General features: G+C 35.1%; 1 protein-coding gene across 1 annotated transcript; it reads left to right on the plus strand.

Moving 5' to 3' along the window:
• Window positions 1-6,612: 6,612 nt before the first annotated feature.
• LOC118269720 (putative transporter svop-1) lies at window positions 6,613-17,174 on the plus strand. The gene is made up of 10 exons (XM_035584981.2): window positions 6,613-6,852; window positions 12,359-12,520; window positions 12,890-13,052; window positions 13,566-13,687; window positions 13,927-14,171; window positions 14,986-15,140; window positions 15,336-15,465; window positions 15,694-15,983; window positions 16,280-16,407; window positions 16,765-17,174. Exons 1-10 carry the CDS (start codon window positions 6,786-6,788, stop codon window positions 16,869-16,871), a joined length of 1,569 nt encoding a protein of 522 aa, XP_035440874.2. The 5' UTR covers window positions 6,613-6,785; the 3' UTR covers window positions 16,872-17,174.
• The last annotated feature ends 6,308 nt before the right edge of the window (window positions 17,175-23,482 follow it).

Consider the following 23,482-nt stretch of genomic DNA (forward strand, 5'->3'; position numbering starts at 1 on the left):
GTTACGAGTAATTGTGTATAAATACGGTCACGATATCCAGTCGTGGGTTAGATACTGTTCTATACATAGGATAAATTTACTAGCAATTTTTTCGAGGGGGAATATTATCCAATGACTTCTCCCGCCTTGGGTAAGGCAAGAGGGAGTGTCAGACTCTTACTGACTAAAAACTTGCTCCGGTTTTTGAGCCGGTAAACCCGCTAGGTAGTTCGCAGCTCCGGAATTTTGATAGAGTGTATTCTAGAGGGTCATATTCATGAGCTGCATGCCGCGACACACGACGCGGCAAGCGTAGCAACGCCACAGTCGCCGCTTGGGCTGAAACTATTCGAGTTCCTCATCAAACAGTTACGTGAATAAGCCGAAAACTATTAAAATTAATTTAGTATGTCTCATGAAAGTTATAATACAATCTTACATACATGAATACATCTATATAATTAGTATTTAAGTTAATTAATTTAAACCAACAGAGGATTAAATATCAAATAACGTGATTATTTTACTGCTCACACTGATTACTAAATCACCTTGAAAGTAAACTGCACATTCTTCCTTATATGCCTTAGTAAATGCGTCGTCAAATTGATAACTTAGTCTTTTCAGTTTTCAGACGTGACCAATAAAAATCAGGTAACAAGAAATCAATGTTAATTTGTGTAATGAGCAATGTTTTATACGTAAGACTGCAACTTGGAGATAGAAAAACAGGAAAGCAGACCCCAGGCCGAGAACCAAACATATTCTCATAAATCTAAGCATTTAGGCATTGGAAATAAGGATAAGAAAACTTCAAGAGTGACACAAAAAGCGAAACTTATACACCCATGGTATCCCCTAGGTAAAAATATGTCCCAATAGTGGAGTTGCGGACAGCCTAGCGAGTTACCGAGTTCTGGCTCGAAAAGTAGAAGTAGGAACAAAGCGGAAATGGTTTTTAGTTAGTAAGAGTCTGACACTCCCTCTCGCTTCGTCCAATGTGAGAGAAGTTAATGGATGGTTTTTGCCCCTTAAAAACACCTGCGAGTTAATAATAATAAATTTACTAACAACGTATCTATTGATAAATAAGTAAGAAAAACTGTACCTCGGAAATATTCCTTTAAGTAATGAAACTAAGTAGCAATACTAGCGATGTTTGTATGAACGTCTATCAAATTAATATCTGGTAATGTGTTTGGTTAACTAATACAATTGGATACTATGAGTACAACGCACCCATATTTGATAATTGGTGCTTTACCACTCGATAGGTAACCGTAACCGTGGGGATTCATTCAGGTTTTGCACTGTCATTAAATGCATGCCTAGGTAGAGGAAATTATACTTTCTAGGTAGGTAATAGTGTAAGCACTAGCCATTTCTTCATTTACACAGCATGAACGGTTTTGTGATTGATAATGAAGGGGATATCAATTAAAATTAAAGTTTGTTGATGTAACCAGCTAATTTAGCAATAACTTAAATAATACCGAAGCAAGCAGGATGAATACAACACGTTTCAGACCAGTCTTGTTCATTCTCCCTTTTTCGAAACAAAACGTTCGAACTTAAGGGTTGGCATCTTGTGATAATTCATCTCCATAATCTATCTGATTGCTCAATATTATAATATTTAGTAATTAGTTACCGGGTATGTAAAGTAATCTAATTTGCGTCTAATTATTCTAAATCACAATCCTATACGATCACTCACATACACAACCACTGATTGCAATAATTAGGCTCAGAATTTAAAATGCATCTTAAAAATAACATATAATTAAAATAATAAAACAAAGTAATCACTAGAATAATTCCTGCCGCGCAAATGACATCTGACTGAAAAATATCATCACATGTGAATTCGCTGCGCAAAATGGCGCTCAAAAGCAAAAGCTGCTGGGTAACGGAGCTTAACATCACAAAGACAACAGCAGATCAACATACCCCAACCTGTCACATTTCTACAATAAATTCTCAACTCTATTATTATACAATAGAGTTCAGATTGTAATATAACATGGTGTCAGTGTAAACATTTGCCTACATATAAAAAAATAGTGTCAGTTTAGTATAAATAGTTTCGCACACATGCAAAACTAGGCTTACTAAGTTGCTGGGTAACTGAGCTTAACAACTGTCTTCTGTAGAAAACAAACATTTAGGGTCGGTTCACACAGATGGGCTCGAAGAGCATTGGCGCGTATTTTTCTTTTCACACAGACCGGATCGTATAATCTTGGAGTCGATCGCAGCGGAGTCGCCAACTACATTTTCAATGACTTCTCCCGTCTTGGGCGAGGCGAGAGGGAGTGGCAGACTCTTACTGACTTAAAACCACCTCCACCGAGCTGGAGCCCCTGTAACCCGCTAGGTAGTCCGCAGCTCCGGAACATAGACCAGCTGGAAGCAGTTGCGCTCGGAGCCGATCGGCTGCGCGAGCAATAAAGAGCACGCAATCAGGGCCGGTCAGCGCCGCTTATTATTTCTCACCAAAAGCCGTCAAGCATTTTTAACGACATGAAACGAAAACAGTGCACATTAAAAAATAAACCTTAATATAAATACGTAAAACTCTGTTTTCAACGTGATAAAAATTTGCTCTCCTCTCCGAGCCCATCTGTGTGGACGGACCCTTACACATTTTAATGGCGTCGTTGAATAACGCACACATAGAAACTAAAGTTGCTGGGTAACTTAGCTCAATGGTAATTTTACCGTATGTGTAAAACTGTAAACAATTACGAAATCGCCGCACAAATATCTCACATACACATCTTTTACACACACATGCAAAAATCGCTGGGTAACGAGCTTAAAAAATGTTTCGTAGCAATTGTATAAATATTGTATAAAAAAATGTGACATCGTTCAAATATCGCACACATGCACATGTTCAACTCACACATGCGAAAATCGCTGGGTAACGAGCTTAATGAACGTTTCGCAGCTACTGTATAAACAATGTATAAAAAAATGTGATAACAACGTGCAAATACACACACACTCGTAAAGATGGAAAAATCTCTACACACACATGCAAAAATCGCTGGGTAACGAGCTTAATGAATGTTCCGTAGCCGCTGTACAAACATTGTTTAAAAAAAATAATGATAACGTTCACATATACACACACACGCGCATACTATACACAGTCTACACACACATTTAAAAATCGCTGGGTAACGAGCTTAATGAAATGTTGCGTTGAAACTGTGTAAACATTGAATAAAAAAATGTGATAACACACACATACATAGGATAATACAAAAGTTGCTGGGTAACTGAGCTTCAATACTGTATGACGCAGATCACACTGTGTAAACGTTTATATAAAAGACTAGTTGTCACTCCTGGCTTCGCCTACATCATACATCATCATCATACAAGTTGATAGGGAAATGAAACATAGGGCTAGGTTAAGACAGCGAGTTAAAAAAAATACGCTGGCGCCATCTATGATGTAATTATGCAAGTGAGAGAGTCCCCATATACACGTTAAGAGATACGTAACGTGTATATGGGGACTGTACGGTTGGTGCTGTGGCTGGGCAACAGGCTGCCCTACAACGTGTAGCGGATTCCATTCCCGCACAGAGCAAAAATATTAAATAATTTAATAAGATTTTCTGCAACTAAGAGTACATTATTTTAGGATTAACATTATGTTTTTTCCTTGGGACTGTAATAGTTTTGAAAACAATCCAAAATAAACGGTGGAGAGAAAAATACAAAACAAAATTTAATCATAACATACTTAAGACATCATTTCCTATAACAACTTGGTCACTTCAGTCAAACAATATATGCACCCAGAATGACGAACAAACACACATTCAGACTAACAATTTTATCATAGAAATATGAACACTATAACAGCGATATCACATATAGAACACACATACAGACACAATGCTACTGAAGATGCTGGGTAACTGAGCTTACTGACTGTGTTACGTTTTAATGTAAACATTTATAAAATATACTAGGTTTTGCCCGTGACTTTGCCTGCTAAACTAACTAACTAACTGTAGAGCGAACGAATGAACGCTGGCCACTAAAGAAAGTAATATTTTTTTATAATAACTTGCCTTCATGTAAGACAACATTAAAGCAAAAAGTCTCCGAGACTACCGAAAGGAATCAATTTCCATTGCCAGCTGATAACAATAACCCGGAACTGCGGATTGCCTAACGGGTTACCAGGACTTCGGCACAAAAACCAGAAGTGGAAACGGAATTGTTTTTAGTCAGTAAGAGTCTGACAATCCCTCTCGCCTCGCTCAAGGCGGGAGAAGTCATGGGATGATTTTCCCCCCTATTTAAGAATAAGTATTCTTATGATTACTTAAATAATAAAACAGCATTATTTATTATCACAAAAATCCAATCTCTAAAAAACAAACCAAACAAACACACATCCAGATTTACAATTTTAATATATTCTTCTTAATTAGTACGGCACTGCGAATATTGATAACACCGTGTAAACAATACACACACACATGTTACTACAAGGCTGCTAAACTTGCTGGGTAACGAGCTTCAATACTGTATCATATGACACAGATAGCGTAAACATTGGAAAATATACTAGTTCTTACCTATGTCTTCGCCTGCGTTGCAAAGAGGTAAGGAGAGATTATTTCTACATTTAGTTTTTAGGCCTTTGTTCAGCAGTGGATGTCTTCTGGCTAATGATGATGATGAAGATGAAGATTATGAAATATTTTCAGTTAAAAAAAATATTAATCGGTTAAAAAATATACGAGAATGCAATGAAGAGACCTAAAGATAGAGCCATTTTCTAAAAAAAATACTAGTAACGCCATCTATGATCTACTGGTTGGTTAGGAGAAATATTGGTATTACAAGTGCTTTATCGGCCTTTTGGTAGTTAGGTATTTACAGTTTGTCGGGAAATTACTTTTAGGATTGGGAAGATTGAGAAGGGGAGGGGAATGAACCTCCTATAACCTCACTCACAACGAAACACAACGCAAGTTGTTTCACGTCGATTTTCTGACGTGTCGTGAGACCGTGGTATCATTCCAAACGAGATGGCCTATGGCTTTCCCGCACTTGGTTCTGGAACAGTGATGCAGTTTTCAGACCTCAAAAATTACATCAATCTTGCAGTCTGACTGAATGAAAGAAGGACAAACAGACAAACAGTCACATTTACAAATTAGTGTAGAACCACTCCGTTACTGATAACAGCGTTCAAACACACACACACTCATCTACAAGGCTGCTAAACTTGCTGGGTAACGGAGCTTCAATACTGATTAATTTGACGCAGTTTGCTCCGTACAAATATTAAAAAAATACCTAGCTGTCACTCACGGTGTCGCCGAGAGCATTAATGAGAAAAAAATATGAGTGACACAGACAAAAAAAAACGGGTTACCTGGGCTCCGACTCAAAGCAAGAGTAGGAACGGGGTAGTTTTTAGTCGGTAAAAATCTATCATTTTCTCGCCTCATCGAGTGCGGGCGAAGTCATGGATGATTTTCTCCCTTAAAAACCCCCTTACAGAGAAAAAGAAAATAATTTATAATCTTTATCTTATAGAGATACTATTGGTTCAATATACTGTAGTTCAAAGGCTTACGTATAAACAAATAAATGTTCAGCTTCGTATTGTTTTATGTAAATCTTTGACAATAAATATCTATCTCTATTATTTATTTCGGAAGGAATCTTCCAAAGGGTTTGGAATTGGATAATGGAGTTTGGAATTAGAAGAGTAGGAACGGGGTGGTTCTTAGTCAGTGGGAAGCTGACATTACCTCTCGCCTCGCCCAAGGCGGGAAATGTTATTGGAAGATTTTACTCCGTAAAAAAAGGTAGGCAAAAGGATTTTTTAATTTGTTTAGGATGAAAAATAAAGTTAGTAGATAGGATAGAAAATAGAAAGGAAAAAAGTAGTATTATTAACTAAAATATGCCTTTAAATAAAATTCTAATATTTTTCTTTATCTATAATATAAAAATAAGTCGGGTTTTCCTTGCTGACGTTATAACTCCAGAACGCACGAACCGATTTCCACGGTTTTGCATTCGTTGGTAAGATCTCGGGCTCCGTGAGGTTTATAGCAAAAAAACAGGAAAAATTTCAAGAGAAAAGAGAGAAAACCGTACATATTATTGGTGGCGAAACGGAGTTCGCCGGGTTTGCTAGTTCTAAATAAGTTTAATAAGTACAGTACTGTAAGAGTAAGCAATAAAGTATCTATATTTAGTTAATTAAAGGTGCATGATAGAGTCGTGTGAAAAAATCAAAACGTAATTAGGTAGTATGGACATAAATAAACTAAACTTTAATTTTACACACTTATCAGTTTATGAAGTCTGTAAATATTAAAGAAATATTTGCACTAAAGCCTATATTCCTTTGCTAACACTCACACTTAGGTTTCCTATCAGCATTTCGACAAAGATATTTCGTGTAAACATTTTTGTTGAACGAACAAAAAAAAAGTGTTACGGAAAAATGTAAACACAGATTTTGTGGATAGTTGCAAGTCATAGTTATCTCATGAAATGTATCTGCCATCAACCCGCGTGGCTCTACTATCAGTATTTGATTTACTTCAAACTATATTTAAGCGCGCGCCAGTCCACAACAGCCATTCTACCATTCGCCATTCCGCTACCAATACACCGCGAAAAGTGGCTACTCCAGCTAATAAAAAAAAAGTAAACAATTATCATAGACAATAAAATAAAAAATAAATCGTATAAAGTATTCGGTCAAGAGTTCCTAATTTGAAATTTAGAATTGTGTTATATTTTAAAAAATGGCGTTCGCCGTACCGGACAGTATTTCGAAGAAAAATACTTTTGAAGATGCCTTGGACCTTACAGGTGAGTGTTTAATTTAATAAATTAAGAAAAAGATATTAATTTTAAAACCATTCATCCATTTTAAATCGCGTTAGTTTATAATTTCCTTCGTGGTATAATTTCATATCGTTAAAATATTTTATGGACGTTTTTATACCTATGAAAATAATGTCACTCGTGGACTAATAAACATTTTAATTGACAATATATGAAAAATAACTAACAATTTGAGATCCTCTTTCTGATGTAAAAATAATCCTAACTCTAAATCTGTTCTTCAAGGTTGAAACTCGCGTTTTTAATTCCGAGAATTCAGTCTTCGATGTGTCTGAAAGTCTGAAGTAATAATGCAACTAACTAATAAATATTACTTTAAACAATGTATATTACTTCAAATAATGTAATGTTTAAATACATGGCAATGCTGCCAGTCTTTTCCGTACCCTTACCTCACGACTCTGATGAGGATTATTTTTTCGACGCGTTTAGTTAATTTTTATTTCTTTTAAGAAATTTTAAGTTAAAAATTTCAATATTTCAATCTTAGTTGTTATTTGTTTTGTTTCATTAAGATTAAATCATTTCAGTTTTCTTTATTTGTAATTTATTAATATAATATTTTGGCATTAGGTACCTGCCGTAATGTGCACCTCTGTCTACCTCTACGCAGATAACAGGCGTGACGTTGCGTTGCGTATTAAAATAATATTATGTTACTAGCTTTTGCCCGCGACTTCGTTCGCGTGGAATAGTGACTTCCGGCAAATTTTTGATTTTAACCACATAGTTCCCAATCTCGCGGAATCTCTTCAAAAATGAGACGTAGAAGATATTCCAGGGAACTCTTCAAAAATCAACATAATGAAATAAAATACATAGCTCTGCGTTTGAATTTAATAGATGTATACTCACTTAGGGCATTGAAAAAATTGTTTAAAAACGGACTTAAACTAAAGAAATATTATAATCTTTCCGAACTTAAGATGAAAACTAACTTAAAACTAAAGAAAGCCGAACGAATTACGAATTTATAACATTTAAAAAAGAAATTATATTACAACCTATCCTCTATGCTATAATAACCAAGCTTACACTAAATAATTTTAAAGAAACGACTTAAATCTAATCTATCTAATCTAATTAATTAATAAATTAGACTTACAATTTTATTAAAAAACTAACTACAGTAACTACTAATAATCGATATCAAACTAAACCTACGTTAAATAATTTAACCAGAAAACCAGAAAAACCCAACAAATAAACTTATTAATTGACAAATACAACGAAACCAATTTATTTAGAATATGCGAAACAGCAGGACCACTACAGACAAATAATCATACGACTGATAATACACTTTTTCTACGATAGTACCGAAGCGCTCGGCCGATACCCAACCAAATGAATGTAACGAAACCATAGCGCGATCTATTTCTATTTTTATTTTTTGATTTTTGAAATAAAACTATCCTATGTCCTTTCTAAGGTTCTAAACTATATCTGTACCAAATTTCAACCAAATCCGTCAAATAGTGGCGGAGATTAATGGTATAAGCATAGAATAGTGTTCGACGTGATTCTTTAATTTGACATAACTTTTTTATTTATGAACCGATTGACATGAAACAAACACTAAATGTAAATTGAGGCATACCACAATATATTCGTGAAAACCGCATCCAACTCGGATCAGCCGTTTCTGAGATTAGCGCGCATAGACACACAGACAAACAGACAAACAGACAAACAGACAAACAGACAAAAAAAAAGTTAATTACATTTTTGGGTTCGACATCGACATAACAATAACCCCTGCTATTTTTTTTATTTTTATTTTCAATGTACAGACAGCACTTTTCTACGATTTTATTATATGTATAGATTTGTCGAATAAATATATTCAGAGGGAAAAAAATATTATAAAAATTTTTTAAAAGAATACTTAGGTTTGCAGAAGTGCAAAAAGAAATTAAATAGATAAACATTATCTATGAAACCATAACCTACCTCACGCACAGGGAATACAAACATAGATAAAAAGACTAGACAATGTATATAGGTATATAGATAAGTATTACAAACAGACTACTGTTAAATTTTGTTTACGTAAGATTTTGAAGATTCTTACACTTTTAAATTACTGCTGCACTTACTTATATTATTCCGTAGTAACGGTTTTGTACCGAAAATAAATAATTTCTAAGCAACCATTATTATACCATAATTACCTCTGAATATGGCGGCTAGAATTGGACCAAATTATGGGAAATATTGAACCATTTCGGAAATAATTCAGAAAGAGTACTTTATATAAAATCATCTATATATTAATATTTTAGTATCCTATTTATGATTTCTATAAAAATGTTCTCAAGAAATACGACCACAAATATTAAACGAACAATAGAAGTGGCATATCACAGAACATTGTAAAACTAAAACTAATAGATTACGTCATACATTCGTATAAACAAAAACACGCGCACATGTTTTCAGCAGTTCGAATACCCAAACCAATCTATTCTAATGTAATGGAACTGAAGAGTGCGATTGAAGGAATTTTCCGAGTAGGTACCTAAAAAGAAGAGAAAATAAAATTGGATAAGTATGACAAAGTGAACTATTTCGAATCTCAGTAGTAGCACGGAGTCTGAAATTGTGCCTAGTATATGCCAATAGGCTCACCCCTTATTACATGGGACTTATAACACAAATGGTAAAATGTGGGTGTATATTGTATAGCGGCATTATGTGCCGTAATGTGCACCTCTGCCTACGCCTACCTCTTCGGGCATATAAAAGGCATGACGTTAAATTTATTACCCTCTCCTCTCTGCATTTGTAAAAAAAAATCTGTGTGCATCAAATTCATGGTAAAATTTTACTTATTTCACAAAAAGTTAGTTACGTCTTACTAAAGTACCTAATCCTGCTTAACCTGCCAAAGTGCCAACAGAAAAAATAATCACGATTCCATTCACCTGTATTGTGATTGTTAGCAATACATTTCACTACAATATCAACAGTACAAATTATTCAATTATATTATACTCAAAGTACAATCTACCTATACCTTCAAAGACTATGAAAGCATGAATACTATCAATACTCCTTCGTGAGCTATTCTCTACTACAATCTATTGTAGGAAACACATGTGATAATGCACGTGTTAACTACTTACTAGTCAATTCATACGACAATAAGCCACGCGGCTTCTATCACGACTGTTAAGAAATAAAAAGAATTATGAATAATTTAGCATAGCTGATATTAATCTGAAAGCATCTAGGTATTACTGTATTTCGCATACCGCAATATCGCATGCAATATTATCAACCTATAATAACGCGCCTGTGTGGGGAAGCCTTTAACAGGGCGATGATGATACGTATTTAGATGGCAAAAGTTAAACAAAACTCGTTTATATTCCATAGCTCCCGAGTTCATTTTATTTCAGACTAGCTTTTGCCCGCGACTTCGTTCGCGTGGAATAGTGACTTCCGGCAAATTTTTGGTTTTAACCACATAGTTCCCGATCTCGCGGGATCTCTTCAAAAATGAGATGTGGAAGATATTCCAGGGAACTCTTCAAAAATCAACATAATGAGCTCTGCGTTTGAATTTAATAGATGTATACTCACTTAGGGCATTGAAAAAATAGTTTAAAAACGGACTTAAACTAACTTAAAACTAAAGAAAGCTACGAATTACGAATTTATAACAATTAAAAAAGAAACTATATTACAACCTATCCTCTATGCTATAATAACCAAGCTTAAACTAAATAATTTAAAAGAAACGACTTAAATCTAATCTAATTAAAAAAAATTAGACTTACAATTTTATTAAAAAAACTAACTACAGTAACTACTAATAATCGATATCAAACTAAACCTACGTTAAATAGTTTAACCAAAAAACCAGGAAAACCCAACAAATAAACTTATTAATTGACAAATACAACGAAACCAATTTAGAATATACGAAACAGCAGGACCACTACAGACAAATAATCATACGACTGATAAATACACTTTTTCTACGATAGTACCGAAGCGCTCGGCCGATACCCAACCAAATGAATGTAACGAAACCATAGCGCGATCTATTTCGATCCCAACGCCATCTATCGAGGATAAAGACAACTTGGATTATTTATTTATACTCCGTTCGGGCATTTTCTTTGTACTAAAAGTTTAATTATATTGATATTATTTTTTTCATACCTTTTTACTATTTATTTACTTTTTTTCGATGAATTAAAACAATAACATGAACCGAAGTCGTGTAACGATCGACATAGAATTATCTATACTCCGTTAGAGCATTTTCTTTGTACTAAATGTTTTATTATATTGATATTATTTTTTTCATACCTTTTTACTATTTATTTACTTTTTTTCGATAAATTAAAACAATAACATGAACCGAAGTCGTGTAACGATCGACATAGAAATATTTATAAATAATTTATTTCTTATTTTTATTTTTTGATTTTTGAAATAAAAATATATCTATGTCCTTTCTAAGGTTCTAAACTATATCTGTACCAAATTTCAACCAAATCCGTCAAATAGTTGCGGAGATTAATGGTATAAGCATAGAATGTTCGACGTGATTCTTTAATTTGACATAACTTTTTTATTTATGAACCGATTGACATGAAACAAACACTAAATGTAAATTTAAGCATCCCACAATATATTCGTGAAAACCGCATCCAACTCGGATCAGCCGTTTCTGAGATTAGCGCGCACAGACGAACAGACAAACAGACAAACAGACAAACAGACAAACAGACAAAAAAAATGTTAATTACATTTTTGGGTTCGACATCGACATAACAATAACCCCTGCTATTTTTTTTATTTTTATTTTCAATGTACAGACAGCACTTTTCTACGATTTTATTATATGTATAGATTGTTCGAGAGTAAATTGTCGCCAATGAATGTCAATTAAATCGTATCAAATGCTCGGTTGACGCAAATAATTTAAACGAGTAGTGAAGAAGATTCAGGAACCAAAAAGTAACTGCCGATTTGTCTATAAGCTCATTAATTAAATTGTGTTAAGTGTAAGCAGTGTTTTAACAGGATATTGCAAAATATATCATGTTTGTTCAATGCCTGCTTAGTATCTGAAAATTGATACTTCTTGTTTTATCCACAACGCAGTTATAGGCGGCCGAAATTGGTCTGAATGGCTTCGAGAAAAGGATGGTACTGCTGTGCCGCTTTTTTACTCGATTTGGCGGGGTACAGCCGTACCCCAGATACAATTGTGACTAACTTTACTCATCCCGCGGGTGCCGCGGGTATCATAATGAATACTAGAGACTGGACTTGCTATCCAATCTCTATAAACCTGAACCTTTTTAAAGCCGATCTCCAAGTCCAACCCGCTTGCTGTTTATATAATGCAAATCCCCTTATGAAGATAAGACCCGTATTCCAATGTAGACTGTTACGGGCTGTGAATGATTTATAGATACCTAATACAAAATTGTTTTTCTTTCACCAGGTTTCGGCAAATACAATGTGGGTATGCTGATAACGTGCTGCCTGCTGATCCTGGCTATGTACCTGGATATCTTCGGTTTCTCCGTCGTCCTGCCTGCCATGGCGTGTGACATGTCGCTGAACACATCACAACAGGGTCTACTGTCCGCTATACCGCTTATAGGTAGGAAAAAATCAGTTTTTAAACTGACATGGTCACTAGTAATATCATTAGAACTTAAAACGGGATCAGTTCATCCATGATCATGGCGCTTGCAACAGTGCCGAAATATCGGAAACTCATAAAAACGAATAAACATGGTAAATATCCCATTTTAAGTTCTAAGGAAAATATCGGTATTGAAATCGATAAAAAAGTTAATTATTTTAGATCCTCTAATTACTAATTTTAGTAAAGACTTTATTTAGAATACTAATATTTAGTTGCCTCTAGCTTTTTTTCAATAGCACAGACTTGCGTATCAGCATTTTTAAAATCTGGTTATAATTGGTAGTTTTCCAGTTGATTAACAGATTATTCTAAATTTTCCAGGTGTAATCCTATCGTCTTACGGTTGGGGATTATGCGCCGATACAACAGGACGTCGAAAAACTTTGCTCATAGCAATGCCAGTCGGCTTCATCCTCAGCCTTGCAGCTACCATGGCACCTAGCTTCGCGATAATGGCTATCCTCAAGTTCCTGTCTGTCTCATTGTAAGTCTATTTCATAATTACTAATTGGGTACTATCCTCGGTCAAAAATAAATTTATACAACTTTTCAATACAATCAAATATTAAAAATAATCACACTCTCATTCATAAATTTGATGAACTATTTAATTTTCGATTTTTTCTAGCTAAACTTCTAGTAATAAGTCTGCTATTTGACGTCAAAAACTTATGACGTCATAACGCACTATTTCATACAAAGTTCATAGAAAATATTGTTTTTGACGTTTCGAAAAAAGTATTGAATTTGACTAGTAGGAAAGTAGCCTATTATAAGAAAAAAATGAGAATACTCTGAAACGAAAAACTACCAATTTCGATTTATTATTTAGTATGGCAACATTGAAATGATGTGTCAATGTCTTTAGCGCGAAACATTTCCTTTTTAAAACTTTGATGTATTACTTCAGAACCATTTGATTTTAACAATAAAGATCCAACTGTAATAGTAGTTACTTATGCACATATTTAACGTTCCTTATTTGTTTGATTTCCAGCTCAGCCGCAGCGAATGCAGCAGCATTCGTCCTATTAGCTGAGAGTGTACCGAGCAGACATCGAAGCCGCTTCATGTTCCTCATGGCCAGCGCTACTATGGTGGTGCAGCTTATTATTTGCTGTGAGTATTTTCATAGTCACTGTTAATTTAATAACTGTCAAGAAAAATTTTGTGCACACAGTTACAATATATTTACTGAAACTTCCAATTGGATTTGATGAAATATCGCATTGAACAAAGCAGCTCTTTAACTACTACACTTTTAATTATTTTTAAAATCATGTGTGCATTAGTAACTGCACAAAATCATCATCTATAAAACAACCCAAATAATAACATATTTTATTTTTCATTTCCAGCTTTCGCCTTACCAATATTCACTCTAGACTTCGCTTACGAGATCTCCTGGCTAGGCGTGGTGTACAGACCCTGGCGCATGTTGATGCAAGTCATCTGCCTTCCATGTGGCCTGGGCATCTTATTCATGAGCTTCCTACAAGAGAGCCCCAAGTTCCTCCTGAGCAAAGACAGGCATGATGAGGCTTTAGAGGTGTTCAAGGCTATCTACAGGTGCAACACTGGACAGAAGAAGGATACTTATTCTGTGAGTATTTTTTTTTCTTTACAAAATGTTTAATAGAACTAAGTAGTAAATACTAATTTCAGTCAATATGGTAAAACGGTGTGAATAGAATTCAAAGGGTGAATACACACAAGAATGGGTGAATAGAGGTTAGAACATTTCCCCAACATTCATTCATCCCTCTTCTGTATCTATTCACCCTTTAAAATCTATTTACCCTGTTTTACGGTACCTTAAAGTGATAATAATACTGAAAACTGAATTGATGTTTAAAATATGCAACATAAAATCAAATGAATTCTCTGCATTTACTGATACCTACTCATTAAAATTTACGATACCAATATATAGGAAGACTGAAAGGTCGATACAATATAATATGATTCGTTCACAAAGTTTCCTTATATTCTGCTGCACAGATTATGTATTTTAAGCATTAATCATGAATTAAGTCTTTGTAATACGATAAATGTCTCGTAATAATTATGGCACACTGATAAATGCACACATACTTATTGAATACAACTAATCGGTTGTTGCAACTAAACAAAAATGGTTGTTTCATTACCATTTTTGGTGTCTATATCTGCATAATAATGCTTTGTTGGTGCAGTGGTTGGGTAATTAGCTACTGCACGACATGTGAAATTGATTCCCACATAAACCATTATTTGTGTTGTCCACAAAATGTTGTATTGATTCCGCCTGTGGTGTGTATGTAAATGCGCCCATGATATTCTGAAATGAAAATCTTCCGCATGAAAATCATAGCGTGGAGCCACATTTAAAAAAATACTGAAGCAATTAGTGAAAATGTGTATGTTTTCTATTTCAGATAATGCACGTATACCTAGAAGAAGCGTTGGCTGTCACTTCTGCTGAAACTTCAGTGCTAAGGAAGGTGTGGAACCAAACCGCTCCTCTGTTCAAGCGACCACTATTAAAGAACTCGGCTATTTTGTACTATCTGCTGCTTACAGCTTATATGACGTAAGTTCATAGATAGACAGTGTATTCTGATAAAATCGTCTGCTTCGATTCCTAGTCCAAACCAAAATTGTATATATTTATTTTACGAAGTTAAAATGATTTTGTTTTGTTAAAATCTATAAAAACTCCACTTAAAGTTACGCAAGGAAGTTAGAAATGGCTCCACAGATTTCTTATTCAATATTTTACTTCCAGATCAACTGGTTTCACAATGTGGGTGCCAACTATGACCAACGCTTATTTCACTGGCGATGAAAGTAACCACGGTCGCACCTTCTGTGAAGTTGCTAGTCAAAGCACAAAGACTGGATCCAGTAATGGCACTGTAAGTTATTTTCTTCTTACTATACAAATTGGTCAGCATTTAACACTGAAACAAAATATAATTTTCAAGTGAATCTATTAACCTAAATACATTAAAGCGATTTCTGGCCCGATTTCCGTCTCGGATAAAAATGTGCGATAACATTTTAAGTGCACTTCTACCTAAATAAAGCACATGTAAAATTTTCCTGTTATTAACTACATTAAATCCTAATTTTATATATTTCAGGAATCAGGAAACTGCACAGGAAGCATTGAGCCCAGAGCATTATACGCCACAATGATATACTCGGGCGTTTCCACCGTACTGATGATCTGTCTTTCCTTCATCGTCGGCATAATGGGAAAGAAGAAGATCACCCTCACCGTCTTCATCATATCGTCCACTGCTGGGACATTGCTGCTCTTCATCAAAGTCCCGATGCTGAGCATCGCTTTGTTCTTCATTTTCTTATACGTCGCTCAAATTCTTGGCAATGTTAACACGTATCTAGTCGAGCTGAACCCTACACATTTGAGGTTTGTATCTTTTAAAATATTCACATTGTATTATTTCCTATATTCTTAGTTTTTTTATAAATCAAAGTCTCTAATCACGTCTTTCTTTTAACAATAAACTCAAAAACTGCCAAACAGGTGTATACGCAGTTTACACCAGTAATCAAAGTGATTCTGAAGTAAAGCTCAACTTTAGCATTCGTTAAAATTACAACCAATTTACAATATAATTCTCTTATCAACACAGCGCCCCAGGACTCAAAATTCCTGAATCTTATAAAACCTTTACTTAATGTGTATCTTTATGTTTATCACAGGGGTATGGCAACATGTCTGTCCGTGGTAGTGGCTCGTGGGTCTGGCTTCTTCAGCGTGCAGATCATCGCCAGCCTCCTCGGCGACTACTGCATGCCCATGCTTAGTGGATACGTCGCCTTAGTTATGTGTAAGTAGATATTAATAGAATTATTTTAACCATATGTGATGGTTTTTAGTAATTTATATAGTCGTAAGCAGCTAAGTATCTGGTCAACTAGCAAACGTATCATAGATTTAATACCCACTTAAAACATGTCTTAACATTGCCTTAAAATTGCTGCCATTAACCTTTAAATTGCTGTCCTGGATCTGAGGGTGTTGTTCATGTATTTGTGTTTATAAACGCGCCGATTTTACTGAATATATAATATAACTATTAATTATTATAGGCAAATGTAGTTAATTAATATGGATTTGTAAAATATCATATTTTACGAGTAATATAAAGAAAGTGGTAATAAATTAAATTTCATTTTTGTTACAGCTGGATTCGTAGTCGCAACATTCCTGCCATCAGACTCCAAACCAGCAGAGCAAAAGTTTGAAATAGAAAGAAGTGATACAGATGATGTTGAAAATCCTAAAGTTTAAGCTCAATGCTAGTATTTTTTATATTTTTTTATTTCGATCTGACTTTTCCTATACTTGGGATGTTGGATCTATTATTATTTGAATGTCTGTGACATTCTTTGTTAGTTTTTCGGACCGTTTTAGGCTCCCAATTGTTGATGTAGATTGAATAGAGAATTATTGCCAAAAACTCGATTTTATGAAATCAGGGTTTTATATCGTCTAATTACCCTTTATGGCACAATTGAGATGTTTTCGAATATTCAAATCCCGTTCTTTCCTCGCGCGAAATATTAAGACACACATAAATTTGTTACGAATTAACTTAAAAAAATATGAATTGTCCAATTATAAAAAGAGAAAATTTTAAAATTTTATACGTACGTTACGTATAATCTTTTACAATTTTATAGTAATATAAGTGAAAATGTTTATTTTTGGCTAAGGAAACATTTCAAAAATTAAGTGGTCGTTTTGGCACTGTAAGGGTAGTAAGACAGTGTAAGAGCAGGATTTATTACTCATTGTTTTGTAGATAGCTTAGTCTAAGTAGAAAGTAGTGTAGGTATGCTTTGATCTATTCTAGCTCGAATTTAAAAACATAATTTTATTCGTTTGTCTGTCACAGTGTGATTAATGTTAATGATTTGTGAAGACTTGGCGAAAATGTAAATAAATTATTTATATATTAAATAAATTTGTTTTTTATTTTTATTTAGCGTAAGTTTTATTCCTGAAATCATCAAGTACAATATTACTAAAAGAACTTCAAACGCTTTTGGTACGATCTTATTATACACTTATAACATCATTTTGTAATTTAAACTCTTCTAAGGTTAATATAAATTAATGGCTTCTACATAAATTAATTATCAACGAAATAAATAGTAGAAAATATATTCCGTATCCTGGCAACATTATATTTTGGCGGTAGTTACGCAGTTTGTCAAACTCAAACTCAATTTTTTTTAGCCATGGCGCACGCTTTCGCTTAAGTTCTAATAATTTATCTATGTACCTAATTGATGCATCAAGAAGTAGATAGGTATCATAATTTTAAATGCAACTAAGTCTAAATTAAACTCAATCCCTTATTTTTTTTTTACAGAGTTAAAAACTTCATTGTTGTTCGTTAGCGACCCAAAATGGAATCGCTGCATTTTTAGCGTTTCTTGGCAGTTTCTCGCCAATTAATTATTAGATCGAAGCTCCCTCAACCTCAAATTAACTTTAACAGCATCTTTCCAGCAGTAGGTATCTTAGTCGACATACCTTCAAATCAGCCATTCGATATGTTGACCAAATTTAGCGTTCTTTACATTTCGATCCTCATCATTCCTCAGTTGGTCCTCGTCGCCCATAGTTCCAATGTGGGCGAGCGGATCCTGTAAGCTTTTGTGTTTCCAATTCCATTCCTTCCATTCGTTAAGAAGGACCATATTGCGCAGTAATAATAATAACTTGATATGGAATAATCATGTCCCGTTCATAATACTTTTTCCGTAAGACGTATTATATTTATCCATTAAATTGAATGAATTGCACAACATTATGTTGAGTAACACAAACGAGTTTAGTTTTAATATTTGTTCCTGAAAATTTAACTAGCTGTCATGACTGTTTTTGATTGTCATTGTAACTGTGTCATTCTTGCTATGTATATCTTTATTATAATAAAAACGTTCTTTTTAGATATAAATACTGTTGTTTATTAAGAAATACTCCGTAATCTAACAGGTTATGGGCCCAGGAGGTTCTGTAATTGATATCTAAAAGAAAATAGCAAAGAAAAAGTTACAATCGTATTTTGAGAAATAATCTCAAAATGGAGTCCACGCGATCTATGAACATGGATAAATTTGACGGAAATAACTTCAGACAATGGAAGTCTCAGATAAAATGTGCCCTGAAAGCAAACGGGATTGATATTTCAATGCCGAAACCGTCTGAAAATAGTGTTGAATGGACAAAGAACGATGGCATGGCGATGTTCATCATTACATCGTCAATGGAACTCAAGCAAATCACTCTAGTGGAAAATTGTGAAACAGCTCAGGAAATTATGACGAAACTAGAATCTATATATGAACAAAAGAGTGAGTTATGTAAAATGATAATCCATGAAAAATTTTATCAGTACAAAATGTCACCGACTGACAGCGTAGCTCAACATATTTCGAAAGTAGAATCGTTAGCCAAGATGTTGAAAGAAAGTGGTGATAATATTATATCTGTGCCATTGTATGTTGATAACCAGAGTGCGATCAAGCTGATCAATAATCCTGTTTATCACAAGAAAACTAAACACATAGATATAAAGTTTAATTTTATAAGAGAAAAGGTTGAGGTTGGTGTAATTAAGATAAATTATATTCCTAGTAACAGTCAATTAGCTGACATATTGACTAAAGCATTACCAACTCAATCTTTTACCTATTTAAGAGATCAGATTTTGTTTTCTTTTCCCACTGTTTGATATGTGAGTTTCAGTGGGAGATTTATTTTTTATTGTAGTTAAATTTTAGGGGAAGTGTTGAGTAACACAAACGAGTTTAGTTTTAATATTTGTTCCTGAAAATTTAACTAGCTGTCATGACTGTTTTTGATTGTCATTGTAACTGTGTCATTCTTGCTATGTATATCTTTATTATAATAAAAACGTTCTTTTTAGATATAAATACTGTTGTTTATTAAGAAATACTCCGTAATCTAACACATTATGTAAAGTAATAATAACAATATATTCTATAAATAAATATAGACATCATTGGGATTTCAGACGATAACTGAGATTATCGATGAGGATAGTTTACGTCTGAATGATAGCTTAGTTATCTAGGTAGGAATCTAATAGGTACATGTCAAATTTTACAAGCCTGACTGAACCGAATCGGACCGGACAGATTACTTTTCAAGATTTAAATCTGTATCCTAAGTATGAGTTTGCTTTACGTTTAAAGTAATCATAACGAGAGCGCGCCCCCTCATCGTCAACAGACGTCACGACAAGTCCAGTAGGAGATGGCGGGACGAACTTATCCTACAATAAGGATAAAGCGCAATAAGCTATACACAGACAAGAGTGGAAAGAGAATAGGGAAGCCCTGCAGTGGGACGATCACGGCTAAAAATAAAAAAGGATATTCAGGGTGGCAGTCGCCTATAATGGCCCTCGACAGACCACACTAAGTCCCAAGATAAAAATACTATCCAAAAAGAACCCTAGTAGGGAAAAGTTACGGGTAAAAATTAAAAATCACAATATTCTTTATCGATAACACGAAAATGTCGCTGATTTCTATAAATCAAAATTGTAAGTACTGATTGTTATCTTAATTGGTTCTTTAATACAAATCACTGTATTAATCCGACATACTTACAATATTATCAATGTGAAAATTAGTTTGTCTGTCTGGGTAAACCAAATCAGATCTTACATTTCACCTTTAGCATTGCCACAGAACAGATCCAGACCCGTGCGTACGGCGCATCGCGTTCCGCGCGCGTTTCAAAGAGCCATCAGACCACCACAGATGGGGCCCAGTAGGGCTAATGCCTTGTGAATGGGACGGAGCTATACAACCTACATAGCTCCGTCCCTCTTGCACTGCTGAGTGATCGACCATTCTGACACAATTGTAATAGCAGACTAAGGCCCCTGGTGTGCTGCAGGTGTGATGGCTGTTGAAATGTTCTGACTTTGTATTTTGTCTTCTTTGTCCTACACTTAATCAAAAGTCAAAGCATTTATTCCAATTAATCCCTAATTAAGTACTTTGAAACGTCAGGGAAGCTAGGTGCTTGTCCCTGAGTGGAGTTTCGAATGGAGAAGAACGAGCAATACCAAAATGCATGGCAGGATTGGCACGCGTCATCAATACACGTGTCCCTTAAATGATCTTTGTAATAGATAGAGGTTATCACGGGCTATCAGAGTCTATCAGACCATCTAATCTGATATTACGTTAGATTACAGCTAATTACTTTACCGAATGATTGATTAACACTGCAATTGTCGTAAATGGGACGTCTAAAGATTTCGAGTTCATCTCGAAGAGTTTTCCTGACTTGTCAGGATGTTTAACATTAAATGTGGAATAAAATGTATTTTTAGTGACCAGCGAAAAGATGGTATGCAATGCAATTAACCTTGCGCGCTCCTTAAAAAGCCATCAGACCACCACAGATGGGGCCCAGTAGGGCTGATGCCTGATCCGGAGCTACGGATTACCTTGCGAGTTTACCGGAACTCCGGCTCGAAAAGCAGGAGGAACAGGGTGGTTTTTAGTCAGTAAGAGTCTGACACTCCCTCTTGTCTCGCTCAAGGCGGAAGAAGTGATTGGATGATTTTCCCTCCTTAAAAAAATCAATAAACCTTTGCCTAAGACACTCATTAGTATGAAAAGAGTGTGATGTTATCTTAAGTTACCATCAATTACATGATAGGATAGGTCCATGAGTTATACCTGCAAAGAGGGAAGATATAAATTATGAATACATAGAAAGTTCCTAACCATATCTATCTTACAATCTACCATGGCATGACAAGCTTAATTCACAGTGGAATTTCCAAACCCAACAAAGTCCGACGCAACAAAACAAAATATTGCATAATATTGTGTACAAATTATACTTTATCAACAATTAATGAATAATAATGTATATATACGAGACAGATGTCGGCAGTTTAATTAGATTTCTGATTTCGATAGTGTAGATTGAATGGCGTTGTGCTGTCAATCTATATCTTTTTTATTGTAACTTACGTGAGACAATTAAATATTATATTATCGGCTTACTCATGTAAATGCTTGACGAGGGACTCAACTAATTTCAAGCCACGCTAGAGGATCATATTCATCAGCAGCATTCCGCGATACACGACGCAGCGATTGTCCGCTGCTACTAGTAGCATATTAACCTCTAGTATAGCTTGAAACTAGTCGAGTTTCTCATCAAAACGTTACGTGAGTAGGCCGATAACATAATAATTAATCTATATCTTTACTTGTACGAGAAACTTATTCAAAGCGAGCGTGCCGATAACAAAGTAATCTTCAAGTACCTAATCAAACACACTGATTTATGAATTGCACTTTTTGTTCATTGATAAAATTAATTACCTATTATACTTATTGGTACAAGATTAAAATCTTACTATTTCGCTGAAATATTAAACCTGAGAGTCCCAAAACATAGGCCCAATGAGCCGGTATGTCGTTAAAAATGCACCTTATGAAGAGCGTACATGATTATCGCATGACCCATGCTCTGGAAACTTACCTTAGTCTTTATCTTGCCTGGAGCTGCAGGCTACCGGGACCTACAGACTAGCGGGCTACCGGGGCTCCGGCTCGAAAAGCAGGAGTAGGAATGGGGTGGTTTTTGGTCAGTAAGAGTCTGACACTTCCTTCATTCAAAGCGGGAGAAGTCATTGAAATATTTTCTCTCCAAAAAAAGGTCTGTCAACTCAATATTGATGAGGGCGAAAATACAGCCCGAAAATTTTCAAGGGACTCATTTCAAACGAAGGCACTACAACAAAACAAGTAGGTACTACTTAGAGCCAGTAAAATAGCCTTCCGAAGCTTTTACAGAGTTGTCACTTGGTTCTTTGTTTTCATAAGAGACAGATGGATCATCTGATAGTAAGCAGTTAATTAGTGCCTGTTTATGAGAACAATACTAATAACAAGGCCGAAATAAATTGTGCCGTGATATCGAATGGGGACTTTTGCTATTTAATATTTAATTATTTTAGAGTTTTGGGCGTTTTGCATCGATTAGGTAACAGTAATCAAGAAGACTGGCGGGCGTTCCACTAGGATGCATTAATCGGGGATTTCGGAAAGCGGACCCAGTTGCGGACTACCTAGCGGGTTTACCGGGGCTCCGGCTCGAAAAGCAGGAGAAGGAACGGGGTGGTTTTTAGTCAGTAAGAGTCTGACACTCCCTCTCGCCTCGCCCAAGGCGGGAGAAGTCATTGGACGGTTCCCCCCCCCCCCCCAAAAGTTAAGCTAATTTATTGTATTTCAGGATAAGGGAACTGGCGGGCGTTGCACCAGAATGCATTGATCGGGGATTCAGGTAAACTGTAATTGAGCTCAGCGAGCTATTGAACACAGTGTAAAGACGATAGTCTCACAAATTACAAACGGCAGACTTGGCACAGTAAATAGCTGGATATTTGGCGCTAAACACCTGACTTCGTGCAGTCACATACCTACCCCCAATCTATGCCAATCCCTTGCTATATTTTTACAAATTTATTTATTATTGAATCTGTTGTTTACAAAAATTTCAGGTCTCTACAACGTTTAGTTTTAAATATCTCCATGGCCGCGCGGTTCGGCGCGTTTCAATAGTGTGGCCACGTTCAAACCCTTATAATTTTTTAACCATAGCTTTCAGAAATTTGAGCTTTTACGAATCAACTTTTGCCAATTATAACAAAATCTTGGCATGGTTTTTTATTGATTAAATCGCAATGGCCACGCGTTCGAAACGGACTCAATTCAACTCCTACTATTTAAAAAATACATTTAGAGTCATTTGCTATGAAATTTGATCCATGTTTCGCATTTTTCCCTCTAAAGCACGCTTGGAAAGAGTGTTAAGAAATCAATTGTGTT

Source organism: Spodoptera frugiperda, chromosome 30 (genome assembly GCF_023101765.2).
Source record: "Spodoptera frugiperda isolate SF20-4 chromosome 30, AGI-APGP_CSIRO_Sfru_2.0, whole genome shotgun sequence".
NCBI classification, from domain to species: Eukaryota; Metazoa; Arthropoda; class Insecta; order Lepidoptera; family Noctuidae; genus Spodoptera; species Spodoptera frugiperda.